We start from the raw sequence: 19,192 nt of genomic DNA, 5'->3' as shown, positions 1-19,192 counted from the left end.
ACCACAAGGCAGTATTGGGTTTCCTGCAGGTACCTCGACAGGTCAGCTTCCTTCTGCTTCGTCAAACTGCAATTCTCATCATGCTTTTTGTCAATTTCAAGTCCACATGCTGAGCAAGTTAAATTATTCTTATGGTCAGTGGATAAACTCTCTATGCTTCAGTGAAGAAGGTATTACACTGCTCTGTTTTTCCTGGGAGAAGAATAAGTGTCAATGAGTTGTCAGAAATCAAATTGAAGTCAGGATTGGCTGAATGAAGCCCTCTGGGAATTTGCTGCATCAATTATCCCTTCTCTTCTCCAGCTTCTCTTTTTCTGCTGATTTTCTCCCATCAATTTGCTCAAGTCTCTCTCATCCCCAAAACAAAAATCAACCCACCCACCACTCCATGAGCCTCTCTAGTTACAGCCCTCTCTTTCGTGGACAAGCTTCTGAAAAGATTGGTCTATACATTCCTGTCCCCAATTCCACATTTCTCACTTATTCCTCACCTCATCCCAATCTGCCCACTATGTCACTTGGAACCCTTCTCATTTTGGTCACTTCCAGTCTCTTTGTTGGAAGCTTTCGGTTCTTAAATTTGGCACTTGGTCATCTTCTTAAAATGTTTTATTACATGACAGTCCAGTCCGACACCACTCTGGATTTCCTTCTATTGCTTGATCATTCTTCTAGTGTTTCTTAGAGGTCTTTTCTTTGCCTATCCTATAAATAACTGTGATCTCTAGTGTTCAACATCAGTCCTCTTCTTATTCTGCATCTTCTCCAGCCTACTTTTGCACCCTCCGTGTCTTTGATTTCCATCTGTGTAGCAATTATAAATCAGTGTGGGGACACTTAGGAGAGGGCACTCACTGAGGGTTTTTCCTCCGAACCTGGGGAACGAGGCAAAGGTCAGGGAAGGCTTCTTGGAGGTGGTGATCAGAATCTCCATCCAAATCTCTTAGACTTACAGTGCCAACTGCCTTTTGGGTATCTCACCTGGACATCCCACAGCCACCTCAAAAGCAATATGCCTAATTGGACACTTTTATCCCATTTCTCACAGACCTCCTGCCTCCAGGGAAGAGCACGACCACTCCCCCTGCCTCCGCTGTCCCCCTCCCATTTCCTCCCAGAAATCTGGTGGTTACCTAAACTTCTCCTCCTTTTTTTTTTTTTTTTTTTTACCTATCATTAAGTCATTAACTTCCAACCATGATCCAAACATGTGGAATTCTCAACCTCTCTCTCCCCCCCCCCCCCCAGTCTTTGCTTTTCTACAGCCCCTAATTCACCACTTTCTTTGGGAAACCTCTCCATCCCTCCACCTAGCCATATGCTCCATTCAGAGTCTGTGCTCTTATGCCATCCTGTGCAGACCTCCAGCACAGCTCCTATTACTCTTATTTTTGCCTCTCGGAATAATTACCTCCTCCTTTCTCCCCCATTCATTATAAATATCTTGAAGGCAGTGTCTACATTTCTCTTAAGAGGCTTCAGTTTTCCTCATCTGTAAAATAGGGTTACTAATAATTCCTTCTTGACTGAGCTGATGAATCCATGTAATGTACGTGTGCCAGTTCCTGGCTCAAAGAAGGTGGTAAATATAAGCTATTATTATTAATAAATACTATTAGCAGTATTATGTTTCCTAAATGTCTAGTATGGAGGAATTTTTTATTTTTACAATTTTCTGAACAAGCATGGAAAAAGCACAAAGATTGCTTTTCTTACTTCAAAAGAAAGAAGTGTGATTGTTCACTCTGATTCAGATTTCCTTTGGTGAGAAAAGGAAAAATAGGGGAAAAGGCATAAATTTTCACAAAGAGGAAAGTGGCCTTTTTCTCTTGTACCCAGTTTTGATTTCCTTTCTGGTTTCAAACTTGGTCTTTTTCAAACTTGGCAACTTTGTGGCTATAAAAGACTGTCGGTGAGAGCGTTGGGCAGTCATACCTCCGAGACATCCCCCAGGCGTACCTGGCAGTGTCAGTTTATCAGAGCTGTCTGTGGGCGGTGTTTGTGAGTATGTGAACTCAGGTATCTCTTCTTCAGATGTTCTGCAGTGAGAAATTTTTTTCTGGAAGCTTGAACAAGGGAGTAAATCTAGGCCTACCACTCCTGGTTCTATTTATCAGAATCATATCTATTATTTGAGATCTAAACTTTTGCGAATGGATAGATTCTAGGTTTATCTCATGTTGTTGCTCAGTAGTTTACAATTTTTTAAAAAAGAATTTTACGTGTTACTGAAATCTGCTCTAACTCTGATATATTGCACAAAATTTAAATGCACAGTAGTATGAAAATGTATCTTACAAAATATGCTTAGTTTAAACCATGTCCATATTTTAACTTATAGGAAGAGAAATTCTCACAGCTAACAGGGTGGAAAGTGTTGAAAGTTTGACTTTTGACTGGATTTCAAAGAATCTCTATTGGACAGACATTTCTTACAGGAGTGTCAGTGTCATGAGGCTAGCTGATAAATCGAGACGTGAAATAGTCAAGAATTTAAATAATCCACGAGCAATCGTAGTTCATCCTATTGCTGGGTAAGTGTGTTCATGTTTTCCCGAGAGCTCGAAACTGTATGTCTTTTAAAGTTATTGAAAAATGATGTAATAGGGATTTGGCAAGTTCAACAAATATGAGATTGAACTATATAAATTGAAATCACCTTAAATTTTATCCCTGTAGCATAAGCTTAAGTAATCACTTTATCTCCTTCAAAAAACTTTCTCTTTAGTTTCAGCTTTCCCAGTCTTCACTGATGTGTGTGTTTTTTTTCCACAATTGCAGAGGACCAAATAATGTGATACAGATTCATTAGGGAAGAAATGAATATGAACAGAATTATCAGGAAAGGCTCAAATTCTTCCCTGCTTTAATGTATTGATAGAAAGCTTAGTAAAACTTGCTTAATCATTCGGTAGTTTTCAGAATAAAATCTTTCAGACACAGGTAAAGTTTCATGTTTAACCGTTCCATAATTGGTGGTATCAGACAAGAAAAGACAGAACACTTTACACTATTTCTTTTTAGGTTCTTACCTTTCTTATTTAATGTTTAATAGCTAATATGTTTGTTTAGAACAAGTCTGAACTAGGTAGTTATATTTGAATGGAATAATTAAAAAGAAAAAAAGATGGCTGATAATTCACCAAAGCCTGATTCACTGCAGGCACATAGTAAGCACTTTACATATACAGAGGGTGCCAAAAAATGTATACACATTTTAAGAAAGGAAAACTGTATTAAAATTGTAATACTCAATATATACCAATAACAAAAGATGAATACAAGATACGTTTGACTTCTACAATTACAAGAGGTGTTCAAAGTGGTTACTATCAGCATCCAGACACTTCTGATTACCACGAATTACTGCTTGAGCAATGTTGACAAAAGTGTCCACTTGTGTACATTTTTTTGGCACCCCCGGTATACTCTTGTCTAATCCAAAAACTAGTTTGTGAGCAAGGTATGTATAATACCTGTTTTTGAAATAATGAATCTGAGGCTCAGAGAGATAAAATAACTCGTTAAAGGACCCGAAGCTTTTAAGAAACAGTTAATCAAAGTCCAGGCCTGTTTGACTAGAAAGCCTGTAGGTCTAACAACTCTGTATGTTTTCTCTAGAATGTTTATTTTATATTTTAATTTTCTCCTTATGAAATAAATGTAAGAAACATTTTAAAACTGATAATAATTGGCAAGAAATTTTATTGCCCTATAGAGAGTTGATTTTCTAATGAATTTATTTAAATCTTTGGCATTTGGTTTTGAAAAGCTGTTAAATTCCTTTCCTAATGGCTCCTGTATTAAAAATAATATGAAGTCACACTTTAGAAAGTTACATTTTGGAAAAAACTTATTTTTGTTCCTGAGGCTCATATGAAAGAGAAAAGTTTTTTTTTTTCCCCCAGACTTACCTTTTTTTCCACTCCTCAGAATAAAAAGAGATGCCTTGGGTAAGATGGTGTTGATTTGAATGCATTCTTCATCAGGGATGAAATGCTTTCCTGCAAATTTATCAATTCCATGTGGAAGATGACCAAAGAGAGATTTAGTGGATCTTGGATGTTTAATCCAGAGAAAAAGAGAGAGATTAAAATATGTTTTCTGTATCATAGTTTATTATTTCATTTGAACAACATTGGAGTATTTAAAATGTAACCTGAATTGTGTCTTTTTAAAGAATCTACTTGGTGACAATAGTTTTGGGTCCTAGGTATAGCATAGTGGTTTTCTGCTCTGGATGTCCATTTTAATGCCATTTGTATTTGTGACTGGTTATATGTTGAAAACTAAACTTTTAATTAAGAATTAGAGAAGTTGTACACTCAATTTGTTTAATAAACAGATTCTGTTCTCCTCCCTCCTCATCATTTAAGCCCAATAACATATACAAAAAATGAAATTACTTGCAGCAAGTATCTGGAGAACCTGTGTTTGTGCTATATCTCACTAAGCCATATAATTTGCCAAGTGTTAACATCTTTGATTTATTACCTCTTTTTCTAGGTATATATTCTTCACTGATTGGTTCCGTCCTGCTAAAATTATGAGAGCATGGTGTGATGGATCTAACCTTTTACCTATAGTAAATACTACTCTTGGATGGCCAAATGGGTTGGCCATTGATTGGGGGTAAGTAGAAATCATCCTAAAATACTGAGTTCTCACTTACTGAGGAACACGAATGAGGCAATGTGTGGAACTATGATGGAGTGAGAACACTGGTATTACATGCCCTTAGGTATTTTTACATCATTGATTGGTGATGAGAGAAAGACATAGAATGATATAAGAGCATAAAAACACAAACACAGTTATCCAGCTTTTGCTGGGATGAAAACTAATGCGTTCATGAATATTCAGAATGATAGAGGAAGCAGAATGATAAGACCTTGTGGGAGATCAATGTGGAAGAGACAAGACCCAAGCCTTATTTGAAGTAGGATAGGGATTTGATGAAGTGGAGGCCATGTTTAATTGTTATAGGAGGCATCTCGACGCTCGGAAATCTTTGGTGTCAATTAACAACTGTATATTTGTTTATATTCACTTCGGGAGAATATTTGAATTATAAGGTATGCTCTCAAAAACTTGATGATCTATTTGGGAATATAGGTAAAAGTAACAGGGTAAATAAGGTTACAGCCATGAAATGCCAAAATAGTTTATAGGAGAAAAAAGGGAAGAAATGTATTTAACTTTTTAAACATAAGTTTACTACCAATGTTTTTCTTATTGATTTAACAAGGAGAAAAGTAAAATTCCTAACTCAAAGATTTAATTGAAAATCACTTCATGAAAGTAGTTGTATGTTTCTGGGGGTGTGTGTGCGCAGGGGTGGACATGAAACTATTAAAGTTTTAATGAGTATAATTTAAGTTTTAAAAACTTTAATAAATGTGTCAACTGAATATACTGTTTTTGTATGCCCTCATTGTAAAGGGTGCTTTGCTAGTTTCTGGATAACAAATAACGAATTATTTTATTATTTTAGTGCTTTACGATTGTACTGGGTAGATGCCTTATTTGATAAAATTGAGCACAGCACCTTTGATGGTTTAGATAGAAGAGTCCTGGGCCACATACAGCAGATGACACATCCATTTGGACTTACCATCTTTCAAGGTAAATTTTGAAGCAATAAACATTTGTGTTGTTTTTGTACATTGCAGGTTGTAACAGTAGACTCATCCTCATTTGGCAATTTCGTAATCCTGCTAAATCTCATTTTAGAGTACAAAAATTAGAATGGTGCTATTATGTATAGACAAAATATTTGATTTGTTGACTGAATATTTCACTTTTAGAGTGTATTTTTTGTTTTAGACACTTTCAGATAATACTGACAACTTATATTGGTATAGCTCAATGTAGATTTCATGTATTATATAATTTAACATACCAAGTTCTCTGTTATATAAATATCACACGAAGAAATAGTAAATTACTGCCTTCATCATTTCCAAGAATAAACAGCAAGAGCTGTTTGTAGTAACTATTGTAGCATTTCATTGTTCTCTGATGTTTGCAAGATCCTCTTTAGCATCATTGTGGAAAAACTATGAGCACATACTTATCAACTGTATACTCACTGAATAACTGAAGCTTTTTAATCACAGTGTTGGGTAGCTGACAACATCTTTGTTACACAGCAATGTTAGGATATGGCTTATGAAGACAGTTGTTTGTTTTCATCAACCTTTCCAAATAATTTAATGTTACTAGGAAAGATTGCTGGGAGCATGGAATTCTGGGAAACTACAGCAACAACATTGACACCAATGTATCTGTTTTCCTTCTCTCATCTTTCCTCTTGAGTGTAGACACGCTGTTGTGAGTTTAGTTGCTGGGAATAAGAATGTAGCTTGGCGCCATCAAACAGGTGGTTTATTTAGTCTTGAAAACAGGGTTTCTGTGAACGATTGTATGGCTTCAAGTGCCTGACCAAGAGGCTGAGGAGAGACTAAAATCTATTTTTAAATATCAGACACTTAAAATCTACCTGGCTTTTGCCTGATAAACTATAATTCGTCCACTTAAAGGGGGTACCATTTTGTGATCCACCAATGACACTACCCAACAGCTAGTTGCGTCCCTGGTTGAAATGTCCTACTCTGAGTAGTTAGTACAGTGCTTTAAAAAACAAAACAAAAACCTAGACACTGACTATAAAGACTTTTTCACACCCATGTAGTGTGGAATGAATAGTTAGTAAATTGCATATTCCATCCTGATGTCTGTTTATCTGTGGAGGAATGCATGATATTTAAAAATATATTAAAAAAAAAGAAAGAAACACCACACACACACACACACACACACACAAATATTTTAAAAATGCTTTGATGAGATTTTTGATGAGTCAGTTATACTCAGCCCCCTGCCCCCATGCATTCACTCCCTTTTTACTAACGATATCAGACATGTGCTATTTGCTGTCACATAGGAACTTTATAAGAATGTTAAATTTTCTCTGCTCTTTGTTGGAATGTTTTGGGATTGAATAAAAAGGCAGTTCAGTACCTTGTGGTTTTACCAGTATGAAAAAATTTGAGTGCATACCCAGGGGAACAATACAACATTCCCAAAATAATAACAATAATAATAATAATAATAATAATAATAATAATAATTTCTTCCAACACTGTCTTTCATTATGAATTTTTTAATGGAAATCTCTTTTATTGTGCAACACCATGGAAATTATGCCTTTTTAAAAAAAAAAAACACAAAGCCTGGATTTGCTTGACTGTCACACCACACAGGACTAAAATGTTTATTGAACTCCTTTGTATTTAAGAATAAGATACTTTCATGAGTGATGGGACCGAGATTGCCAGTCAGTCTAGGTATTTAGTGAGTGCAGTGACTGACTAGTCATTGATTAGACCATGCCTAAGGAAAACTGGTCTAATGATAATATTTGTGACATCTTAGTCATTTTCTGGTTAGTTGGAACTCTTAGTTAGCTAAGCTATTGTTAAAGAGAATTTAACTCCTTTTTTTTTAGAAACTGTTGAAATGTATACATTTATTTCCCTGCTTCAGTTGCTAGTGTAAAGTGAACATGATTAAACTTTTGATGTTTAGAATCTTACATTATCTTACTATAATGAGCTTCATGAAACATTAATGTGGTTATAGGTATAGGCACACTTCTGTGGATAATTTTATTGACCTCGAAACATATACTTAAGTTTCCTTTTTGGACTAGATCTGTACTTTTCCTTCTCAATAGCTTCTTATTAAAACTGAGTGAAAAAATTTTTTAAAAATTTTCCCATTAAGACATGGGATATGGAATGCTTGACCTGGAAGGAAGCTTAGAGACGATTTAGTCTACTGCCTTAATTTTCCAAGACAAATGAGCCCTCACACAGTTAAGTGTTTGCCCTAGAGCACTCATCAGGTTAGTACTTTATCTGGTATATAAACTCAGTCTTTTGAGGTTCCATTTAATGCTCTGTAGAAGAATCCTGAGGCTTTTTAATTTTACCCATAGAAGTCTGAGCCTAATTGCTATTAAATGCCATCACACTGCTCCATACATGCTTACCTTAACATAAACCCTAGTATTATTAAATATATAGGCTCTTTAACAGTTATTTCTTGAGAGTAACAAGTCATGGAAAATGATTACACAAACATTTTACAGATATTAATGGGAGAATCTTCTCACATTTGCGGCAAGCATTATGAAACTATTGCATTTTTTCAAGTTATTTGTAGGTGAGCTGTGATAAACGTACTAATCACCCATGTTTCTTCTTAGACTACGTATTTTTTACTGATTGGAGACTGGGTGCTATTGTTCGAGTCAGGAAAACAGATGGTGGAGACATGACTGTTATCCGAAGTGGCATCAGTAATATAATGCATGTGAAATCATATGATGACAGTATTCAAATTGGTGAGTGAGATTGCCGGGCTCTTTTATATGGGTGGATTTATTTAATATGGTGGCTCCTTTTTATCTTTCAGTAATTGTTATTTAATATAGTTCCTGATAGTTTTATATTCCTGTTACCCAAATAGTTTACTAGTGTAAGACTTAAAAATCTCTGCTCTACTCTACTAACTCTAAAAGTATTGCTAGAAAAAAACCACATTTTAGCACTTCTCTGTATTTATGTTGAATGTTATATTTGGCATGTTGATTTCCCAGAGGAAGGTACTTTTTAGTATTGGGTATGAAAAATGTTCTTTCTCATTTGTTTTCCTGCACAAACCACACAGGCTCTAACTATTGTAATCGACCCACCCATCCGAATGGCGACTGTAGCCACTTCTGCTTCCCAGTGCCAAATTTCCAGCGGGTGTGTGGTTGCCCCTACGGAATGAGCCTGACTTCCAATCACTTAACGTGCCTGGAAGACCCGTCCCATGAACCACCTTTGGCGCAGTGTGGCTCCTTTTCCTTCCCCTGTAACAACGGCAGATGTGTACCCAGTTACTACCGCTGTGATGGAATTGATGACTGTCATGATAACAGCGATGAGCATCTGTGTGGCACATTTAGTAAGTAGCTTATACACTGGAGATACTTCCTGGGATGAACAGAGAGAGGTGGGGGTAAAAAGAAAAGAAAAGAAGCCTGGGTGATCTCTGTGGGAAAAAAAGTTTTAAAATTTCAGTTTTTAAACATGTACTCCAAATGCTTTTAGGAAGCTAGACAATAAATATCATTCATAGATAATATTACAAATGATTTCTAGCATTGACTTGGATGATCTTCAATAAAATTTCTTTTTGCCATTGGCTGTTTGGACCAATGAAGTCATTACTCAAAAAGTCAAATCAAAATAAGCTGGATGTAATCTTTAGCATCTGAGAGAATAAGTACTTGCAATAATAGCTTTTGAAAATCTTTTACCCCCCTTTCTTCCGCCATCCCCTTCCTCCTTGCCACCTCCTACTCTGGTTCAAGCCATTGTTTCTCAGTCTGGTTGTGTGGGACACAGCTCCCTGGCCCATGCTGATATTATGAGCCTTGCGCTCCTCAGCGTTAGGAGCACGGCGTTCCAACCACCTGAGCCATGGGGCCACCCACAGCTTTAGAAAATCTAATGGCTTATGTTCCTCTTCCCCTGCCGTTTGGTGTAAAATGAATTAGGGGTGAATTGGTGGTCTTAACCTTTATATTCTTTTGTTGATGGTAATCCAGTCTATAAATTCTGGAGCATAATAAATGCTATTGCAGAAGACAAAAGTATTCTATCAAAAAAAAAAAAAAAGACAGAGAACAGTTGAAATCTCAGAAGTCTCTATCAAGGTGAGATTAATAGTAATAATAATCTGTCTTTTTAGAGAAAAAGAAGGACAGATTTGAAAATATTAGTTCCCACTTGTACATTTTTCTGAAATTTCTGAAGTTTTCTTTCCTTTTGTGTATTATCTCCCTCTTTCTAAAAGTGCAGATTATTACCCAAATATTTTATTAACTTGCATTTTTCAAATGACACATTATTGAGGTTTCTGTAGACTGAGTGTGCAATTGTTATTGGAGGAAGTATAAGCTTAAAAGTAAAGGATGGGCCTTAGAGTCACACCAACTAGAGCTTGAATCCTGGACAGATTTCTCAACCTCCCAAAGCCTCAGATTCCTCATCCGTAACTGCAGATAATTACATGTACCTCACAGTGTTCTTGTGAGGATTAAGAGAGAAGAAAACATATAAATCACATAGAAAAGTGTCTGGTATATGATCATTGCTAAATAAAGGCCAGACAGTGATGATGATAATGATGGTTTAAATGACTTGGACATTTTTTCGTATTTTATATAATGCACCTATTGAAAAAGAATTGGGTCTTTACAAGGTGAGAACTCATTTACAGGTCTTCACGACCCCTTCGTTTCTGTTGTAGACAATTCCTGTGCACCATCAGCGTTCACCTGTAGCCACGGAGGAGAGTGCATCCCTGCCCACTGGCGCTGTGACAAGCACAGTGATTGTGTGGATGGAAGTGATGAGCAGAACTGCCCCGCCCACACGCCCACTTCCTGTCCTGCGTCTTTCTTTACTTGTGATAATAACCTGTGTATCTCAAGGAACTGGGTCTGCGACACAGATAATGACTGTGGGGATGGATCTGATGAAAAGGACTGCAGTAAGTTTTGCACTGATTTCTCTTGGTCGGTCAGCTGAGTAAATAAATGTGAACAATCAGTAGGCCACGCACACGTTTCCTCTCAGGCTCACACAATTTTCATTGTCTCTTAGCCACTTTTACCTGTCAATCCTCATGTCAAACTGGCCATAAGAGCAAAGACATGGGAATTAGAGAGTCCTAAATATTGAGTTCTATGAAAGCGAAATGAGGACTGCCTCTGAAATCTAACACCCAAATAGAAACTGAAAAAAAGAAATCCCTCAACTAATTGTTCAGATATTTAAAATAATTTTTTATGCTAAATCATATAAACATATCCAGACTGTTGACTATTGGTTTTTCTTTTGACAGGAAAAAAATGCAATAGAATAAAGAGGCACAGCACATTTAACTTTTCATTAATCTTATCCACCTGCTTTTCACCTTGCCAGTTCTAATTTCCCTTAGGTTGTTTTCATGTCTGCAAAGTTCCCTGGACTAAGTTCTAGTCTTGGTTATGTGACTAGGCCAGTCACTTTCCTTCTGGCAAAGATGAGCTTTAAGATCCTTTCCAGCATTCACATTCTATGCATATACTTAATACAACTGCATGTTGTGGGTGGGGCAGCCAGCATATCTACTTCTAGGGCTGTGTCTCTTCAGCAAAGGAGCACCCTGGTTTTAGAATTGTTCTGCTTCAAGTTTGGATTAAATTCAGTTATCCTGATCTGTCTATACACTGTTGCTACTAGGTCTATGGGTCGTGCCAACCATGCTGCTGAGTCAGGCTCCATTGCTTAGCTATGGTGTAGAGTCTTGGGCTTAACAGCATTCATGGGGTATCGTCCAGCCCAACCCCATCACGCTCACTTTCTAAGTGTGGCCTCTTTTTAAAGGTGTAATCACAGTTTCTGACTTGGCCCATCGTCTTTTTATTCCTGGTTCTAAAAAACTGTCCTAACTTTGACTGCTGTTGCTGGGCTGACTTTGGCAATGTGGCTGATTTGAAGGAATTTGGAACACATAGACAATTGAGATAACGATTCTCTTAGCATTTTTGAGTGTGGCGCTGGCCCACGTTGAATAAGCACTAACTGTTACTTGGTTTTGTTTTTGGATGATATTAGACTTTACATCGACATGCCTACCTAGTCAGTTTCACTGCACTGACCATCGGTGTATTGACATATTTTATGTCTGTGATGGGGACAAAGACTGTGTTGATGGATCCGATGAGGATGGTTGTGGTAAGTGGAGTGCTTGATTTTTATTCTTGATGTTCAGAAAAATCTCAATGTTGAGTCATTTTTCTCCTTGAGCTCATTTCTAATGCTTTTCTCTTTCATTCTTAGTAATTAATTGCACTTCTTCTCAATTCAAATGTGCCAGTGAGGATAAGTGTATTAGCAACACATATCATTGTGATGGTGTTTTTGACTGCAATGACCACTCTGATGAGAAAGACTGTCGTAAGTACCATATACCCAGCATGTTTCAGGTGAAGGAATAATTTTATTTTACCAGCATTGATATTACCATAAATTTTCTCTAACTCAAACATACTGGAGGGAAGACGGCCAAAAGTACAAAGTATTATCAAAGAAATGCTGTATTGAATATATAATAAAGTTGATGAGGCATTACTAAGTAATGTTTTATAATTTGTGAACCAAGTGGTTGTATAAATGGGCACTTTCAAATAGTTTCTTAAGTAGGTTAAATATTTCTTAGAGATATTTTTGTTCTCACTAGGGCATCCCAAATTAGTATGTTTCAAATTTTTGAGACTTAGCATATATTTTATGGTATTTTAATGGTTTCTTTTAAATCTCAATAGGGAGGTCAAATCATGTATGGATATGGTGTGGAGCAATATTAGATATTGACTCTAATAAATTCATTCTTTCAGCTGTTATTCGTTGAATATCTGCTAAAATATAAGTGGCCTTTGTCCTTATAGTCTGGTAAGAGAAATTATAGAAAGTAAGAGACAAAGCTAAGTGGACAGTTACAAGGGCCTTAGAAATGATACAGATAAAATCCTATGAGGGCTCAGAGAAAAGAAATTCCTCCTAGTCAGAGGATTCCAGGAGGACTTTGTGGGATAGAAATCTGTTAGACCTATAATCTCTACAGGCCAGAATCCTTTAATGACCAGGAGTTATTATTGTCTGCTTCTTGTGTTAAATGGATTTTAGACTTGTAAAAAATTGTCAGTGAGGGGGTCATTTGTTTGAAAAATGATATTTTGTACCATAAAAAGTAGGTCTCCATCAATTCTTCTTCCCAATCAGAAAAGAAGTGCTTAACTCTGTGGATGAAATGAATAGTTGAACAAAATGTTTGCATACTTTAAAGGTGTGTACCACACCCAGAAGTTCTTAATCATTGATTTTCCTGTTTCACACTAAAAACATAGACTTCTGTGCTGATATGAGGTTAAACTTCCAGTTGCCAGTGACTTGCTGTTGACCTACTAGGTCACTGGGAAGGAGTTTGGTGTCACCCCTGTGAAACAGGGATACAAGTTTAATCTATCTCTCAAGGACAGCTTGATGAGAAGTAGAAAGTTTGCAAAGAATTAAGGACTTCTGTCACCTTTTGTTTATTTAATGTGTGATGGTATCTTTGGATACAGCTCATATGAGGAACAATTATAATAACATCCAAATGTATGATATTAAACACATGAGATTCAAAGTGACCATAGCTATTTAAGCTCTATTGAAATGCTCTGATGATTCTTTAATAGATAGATACATTGTGTTATTTAATCTATAATTGAATGAACATTAGAAATGCAGAAAAGAGATTGTTCTTTTTTTAAAAAAAATTTTATAGTCGTTTTTTTAAAAATATTTTATAATTGTTTCCTGCTCCCTTTTTCTGCCCCCTCCCCCAACCCTCCCAACTCCCTGCTCCGGTTCAAGCTATTGTTTCTCAGTCTAGTTGTGTAGGACACAGCTCCCTGGCCCATGCTGGTATTTTGAGCCTTGTGCTCCCACCACCCGGCTGAGGCAGTCAGTCGCCTGCCACGTATAGCAGCACACAGCAGCTCATGCCAACCTCTGGCTGCTCACAGCAGCACAGCTCCAGGGAGAGCCGTTGTTCACAATCTTAGTTGTAGAGGGCACAGTTCACCGGCCCATGTGGGAATCAAACTGGCAACCTCGGCATTAGGAGCATGGCGCTCCAACCACCTGAGCCACCTGGCTGGCCCCAGGATGTTCTTTTGACTCAGGGATTTATCTTCGATTTGAGTTGTGCATCCTGTTCTTAGTTTATTGTCAGAGCCACTAATCAGACACATATAAAGATTTCTATCTACAACAATGTTGGAGAAGACCCTAGATGTATCATTTTAGATTTTAATATTGATTTTGTCATAGTTAGTATAAACCTATCATTGATCTAAAATCATTTCCTCTGAGTCTAGGAATTGCATAAAAGAGATTCTAAATTACACTCACAAGCCCATTTTCCCCATGCTTTTCTCTTAGAAACCAGGCCTCCTGGTATGTGCCACCCAGATGAATTTCAGTGCCAAGCAGATGGTCTCTGCATCCCAGGGAGCTGGGAATGTGATGGGCACCCAGACTGCATCCAGGGTTCGGATGAGCACCACGGCTGTGTGCTCAAGACCTGCCCTCCTTCTCATTTCCTGTGTGACAACGGAAACTGCATCCACAGAGAGTGGCTCTGTGATGGGGACAATGACTGCAGGGATATGAGTGATGAGAAGGACTGCCCCACCCAGGCCTTTTTCTGTCCCAGTTGGCAATGGCGTTGCCCCGGCCATAACATCTGTGTGAATCTGAGTGCAGTATGTGATGGCGTCCCTGACTGCCCTAATGGGACAGATGAGTCCCCACTTTGCAGTAAGTTTCCTGACCACAGTTTACTGGACTTAAATTTATTTTGACCAGTGGCCTGTGGTGCATCATCATTGTCATTGTCACCATGTAGCTTTTGAGGAAGGGATTTCAGTTCCTCTCTGAGTTCAAATCTGTGTAGGGATAACCATCATGATTCAAATAAATCACTGGATAATATCTCTCATTAAATTTTTTGCACTTGGTTCTGTGTTTTTCCTTCTTTTTATATCATTTTGTTTTAATACAATAAGACTAATTGAGGCCATTAGATTGTCAAATTAAATTTGGTTCTGTTGATAATGTGCTCATAAGTTTTTCTAACTTGAGTGTTTTCTAATTTCAATCAGAACTTGCCACAAAACAAATGAGGTCTGGGGATTTGTGTTTGCTGTGATTAAAAGTCTGTGATTGGCATGTAATCCTAATTACTGTCCTTTCTTTCTTTCTTCTTTAATCAATGCTCACTCTCAGATGAACCCCAGCCAGGTATGATTGCCAAGTATTTTCGATTCTTATGATTTTATATGTGTTCTGTTTGTTCTGAAAATGTCCTAATCATTTTGACTTACTTCCCCTTCTAGTGCATGTTTCATATCCTGATTCATAACTAAGATAAAATACACATGGAAATAGAGGGCATTTGCATCCCCAGGCATATGAACTGACTTTGGGTGACTTCATGCATTGCCGTTTGGGCCCAGAAAGTCAAGAATAATGAATGGCATGTTAGTGGATCTGTGCCTTCTAATGTTCCAACTGCCTTTCCCCTTCCATGTATTCATTTTCATAGAACTTCCAGCCCTTGCTCTTAAATGTCAAAGTCTTATTGTCCATTTCTGTGTAGGTAGAAGAATAACAGGAAGCAAGTGGGAAGTAATTTAGGTCTCTTTGCATGCTTTATCCATAACAATTGTGTTTCTTGATGTCAACAGTATTTCCCCAAGTTTCCCTCATTGCACTAAATGGAGTTTTAATAGAGAGTTGTAATGAAGAAAGTGGTCCAGGCCCAATGGATGTGAAGGATGGTAAATCCTTAGGCAAATCAGAGCAGACACTGAATAAATAGCCTGTAGAGTTCATCCAGGTGAATGCTGCTCTTAGCTCTTACCGGAGTATTATACTGAAGATGGCCTGAGACTATATGACAAATATTACAACAGAGTGAACCAAAAAGCAAAAATTCCTAACTTTTGCCCATTCTGATTCTTTTTCTTTATTCTAGACCAGGAGAGCTGCTCAAATTTAAATGCTGGTTGTACTCACCAGTGTGTTCAAGGGCCCTTTGGGGCTCAGTGCCTATGTCCATTGGGATACCTGCTTGCCAATGATTCTAAGACCTGTGAAGACATAGATGAATGTGATATCCCAGGCTTTTGTAGCCAGCACTGTTACAATACAAGAGGTTCTTTCCGGTGCTGGTGTGATAAAGAATACATGTTAGACACTGATGGAAAGACTTGCAAAGTTACAGGTAATGACTGAACTTGAAAGTGAACTAACTTCTGCCTATTAACAACATACCCCAGAGCTTAAGATCAAATGTTGCACGTAGAGATTTGACTGTTAATTAGGAGTCAAATGGACTTGAATCCTGGATAGGTTATATAACCTCCTTAAACCTCAGTTTCTTGTGAGGATTACATGAGCTATTATGCATAAAGATCTTGGTATATTTTGGAAAATAGGCATTAAAACATATACAGATAGAAGTTTTTTTTTTATTATTTAGAGTAAATAAAAATGGTTTTTATATTATTTAAAAATGATTTCTATATTTAATCATCTTTATATAATGCTTAATGAATTCAATTCACCCAATATTAATTTCAGTTTCTACTATGTGAAAGTGATTATACTATGTATTAGGATATTAATTTGGGTACATTAAAAGTGGCCAAATAAAGGAGGCAAAAAAAAAAATTAGACAATTTATTTTTTAAGTAGGAGCGTAGATGGTAGACAATCCAGGGGGTAAAGCTGGTCTGTTATCCTCATTGTGTGGCTTCCATCTAGGGATCTAGTGCTACTGCCTCAGTCTTTGCTCTCTCTCAGAAAATAGGAAAGGACAAGAGAAAATGGAGAGCAAGTAGCTTCCTTTAAGGATGTGACCTGAAATTTGATACATCGTTTCTACTCACATCTTATTGGTCAGAACTTAGTGATATGGTCACTCTACACTGAAATGGAGGCAGAGAAGTATCTCAAGCTGAGTGGCTGTGTGCCAATCTAAAACTTGGCATGATTTATTACTAAAAAGGAAGAACAGGAGGGAGGATACTGGGAGATAATTAGAAGTCTCTGCCACAGCTGAACAACTTGGGGAAAACAAAAGTATTTAAGACATGATTCTTGCTATCAAGACGCCTACAATCTAGGAAGGAAGATAAGCAAAGTACAAAAGTAATTATAGTAATAGGAAGAATGCAAGTATAGTTCACTCCAGATTGATATTTAGTCAAATGTTGAAGTATAATTCAAGGAAGAAAAATATTATAGAAAAAGCTTATTTTAGATACTCATAAAAATCAGCTATTTAGGTGAGGAATGAAATGATTAAAAAATAATTCTTATGGGGATTTTTGTTTGTTTTTCCCATTACTGTAGTTTGGAATTACATCTTTCTCTGTTACCAAAAGTATTACATCAAATATTTGAGACACTTTAGTTTTGTTTTCTCCCAGAATTACTTACATTTTTGCATTTTCATCTTGGACAGCATCTGAAAATCTTTTGTTACTCGTGGCAAGTCAGAATCAAATTATTGTTGACAATATCACCTCCAGTGTCCACAATATCTATGCACTTATTGAGGATGGTTCTCACATTGTAGCCATTGATTTTGATTCAATTAGTGGTCGTGTCTTTTGGTCTGATAGAACTGATGGTAAAATCTGGAGTGTGTTACAAAATGGAACAGATAGAAAAGTGGTAAGTAGATTTCTACTGATGTTCGGCCTAATTATCCTGTCTTGGGTCTATTTGCTATTACTTGTGAGTGAAAGAAAGCCCTACCTCATCTTGGGTAACTCATATTCCCCTCTGGGCCACATTGTACCCAAGAAACCTGGGTGTAAAACACCCAAGACTAATTTATGGGTGTTTTAGATAAGTATGTAGCCTCTAAAGGCAGATCCATTACTCTGAATTCCAGATTACGCAACACAGAGACTTCACAAAATCTATGAGGTCCCCTTTGCAAAGTTTTTCTAGTGGATGAGAGCAGAGGAAAATGCAGGGGAGTTAAGGGGTTGCTTTTCTTGGTTTGAATTTAGTTATGTTTCTCAGTCCATCATCCAATTTCAATTTCTTGGCCAATTTGATGGTCATGTTTCGTCTGCCCCTTAGAACTTTATTTCATAATTGTTGGTACTTAATAAAGATGTTACTTTTGGCATCTGGACATTATAAAGTTTCATTGGATTGCCAATTTAGTGAATGGATAGAGCTCTTTTAATTGCAAACACTTTGAAACCAAAACGAAACTAGATACTTATCCAACTGTAGAGTTATCTTAGAGTAGTGAATTCTTCAAAATCTTGTATGTTTTTCCTACAAAAACTTACTGTTGATTTGGTGGTTATCTACACGGGAAGACAAAATTTTCTAATGCTCACAAGCAATCCTAGGACAAGTTAGATGCCTTATGCCAGATCTTCATATGATTCCTTTTAGAATTCATTCTTTATTCACTTTTGTGTTTAGGTGCTTGATAGTGGTGGCACCATGACTGAAAGTATGGTGGTAGATTGGGTAGGTCGCAATCTTTACTGGACAAACTATGTTCTGCAAACAATTGAAGTCTCTAAACTGGATGGGAGCCATCGGACTGTGCTGATTAGTGACAATGTGACAATGCCAAGGGGACTAGCGTTAGATCCCAGAATTAGGTAAGACTTTCTTCAGTGTTTTTAAATGATGTTGCCTTGACATGGTTATAATGAGGGAAAAACAACAGTAAAACAACAGGCTGATATTCATATCATAAAATTTAAAATGATCCCTTGTTTAAACATCTCTATAGAAATGGTAGGCGTCCAGCTGGTTGTTGCTATCTTTCCTTTATCTGAAAGTTTTCTTCATGAAGTACACAAGAGCAAGTGGTTGCTCACTTTGAGACCACCTTGATTTATTAGCCAGGAAATACAATTACTGAAATTATTGCTGTAGAATTATATAATTAACTTTCTAATGAACGCATACAGTAATATTCCACAGATGGACCAGTTTGTTGTAGCTTTGATACCTCGTGGTTGTATAACAAAAAAGCCAGTTTTTCCTACTTTGGTTTCAAGTCATTTACTAGCACTTCCTTTTACATCATATAAAGAAGAACATTTTTGTTCGTTGGTCCTAAAGGGAAGAAGGCTCAATTTTCCCATTTGCTTAGACACCTCCAAGGGCTTCCTTCCTTGAATTTACTTTGATTCTTCACTTCGATTCTTTTCTGCACGATGGTTATTTGGGCAAATTATGTTCAGTGTGACACAGACTTCTAGATATTGTAGAGTATTACACACCACTGAAACTTAGATGAATGTCTGATGATAAATAAATTGATTCTCTTATCTCAACCATAACAGGGTAGATAATCAAGGATAGATGAATTTTTCTAGATCAAATATTTGTGGATTGTACAGAAACATGAATTGGCATTGAGACATTGCAGTGTCATAATGTACGGCACATTTTATGAACATTATAAAAACACCCAGATGGCTTTTGAT

At 36.9% G+C, this 19,192-nt stretch overlaps 1 protein-coding gene across 1 annotated transcript in view; it reads left to right on the top strand.

The window, feature by feature from the left end:
- LRP2 (LDL receptor related protein 2) overlaps window positions 1–19,192 on the top strand; it is a 196,547-nt gene that overhangs the window by 82,805 nt on the left and 94,550 nt on the right. Inside the window, exons 17-28 of the mRNA XM_019727374.2 lie at window positions 2,342–2,534; window positions 4,507–4,632; window positions 5,495–5,625; window positions 8,273–8,410; window positions 8,737–9,018; window positions 10,369–10,611; window positions 11,721–11,840; window positions 11,946–12,062; window positions 14,094–14,471; window positions 15,691–15,939; window positions 17,185–17,396; window positions 18,171–18,355. Coding sequence (XP_019582933.2) covers window positions 2,342–2,534; window positions 4,507–4,632; window positions 5,495–5,625; window positions 8,273–8,410; window positions 8,737–9,018; window positions 10,369–10,611; window positions 11,721–11,840; window positions 11,946–12,062; window positions 14,094–14,471; window positions 15,691–15,939; window positions 17,185–17,396; window positions 18,171–18,355 — 2,374 coding nt within the window. The remainder of the gene's footprint in view (window positions 1–2,341; window positions 2,535–4,506; window positions 4,633–5,494; window positions 5,626–8,272; window positions 8,411–8,736; window positions 9,019–10,368; window positions 10,612–11,720; window positions 11,841–11,945; window positions 12,063–14,093; window positions 14,472–15,690; window positions 15,940–17,184; window positions 17,397–18,170; window positions 18,356–19,192) is intronic.

Source organism: Rhinolophus sinicus, linkage group LG01, assembly GCF_036562045.2.
Source record: "Rhinolophus sinicus isolate RSC01 linkage group LG01, ASM3656204v1, whole genome shotgun sequence".
In the NCBI taxonomy this organism is placed as follows: domain Eukaryota; kingdom Metazoa; phylum Chordata; class Mammalia; order Chiroptera; family Rhinolophidae; genus Rhinolophus; species Rhinolophus sinicus.
Note: the sequence above shows the minus strand (reverse complement) of the source record. Positions and strands in the feature narration are given on the sequence as shown.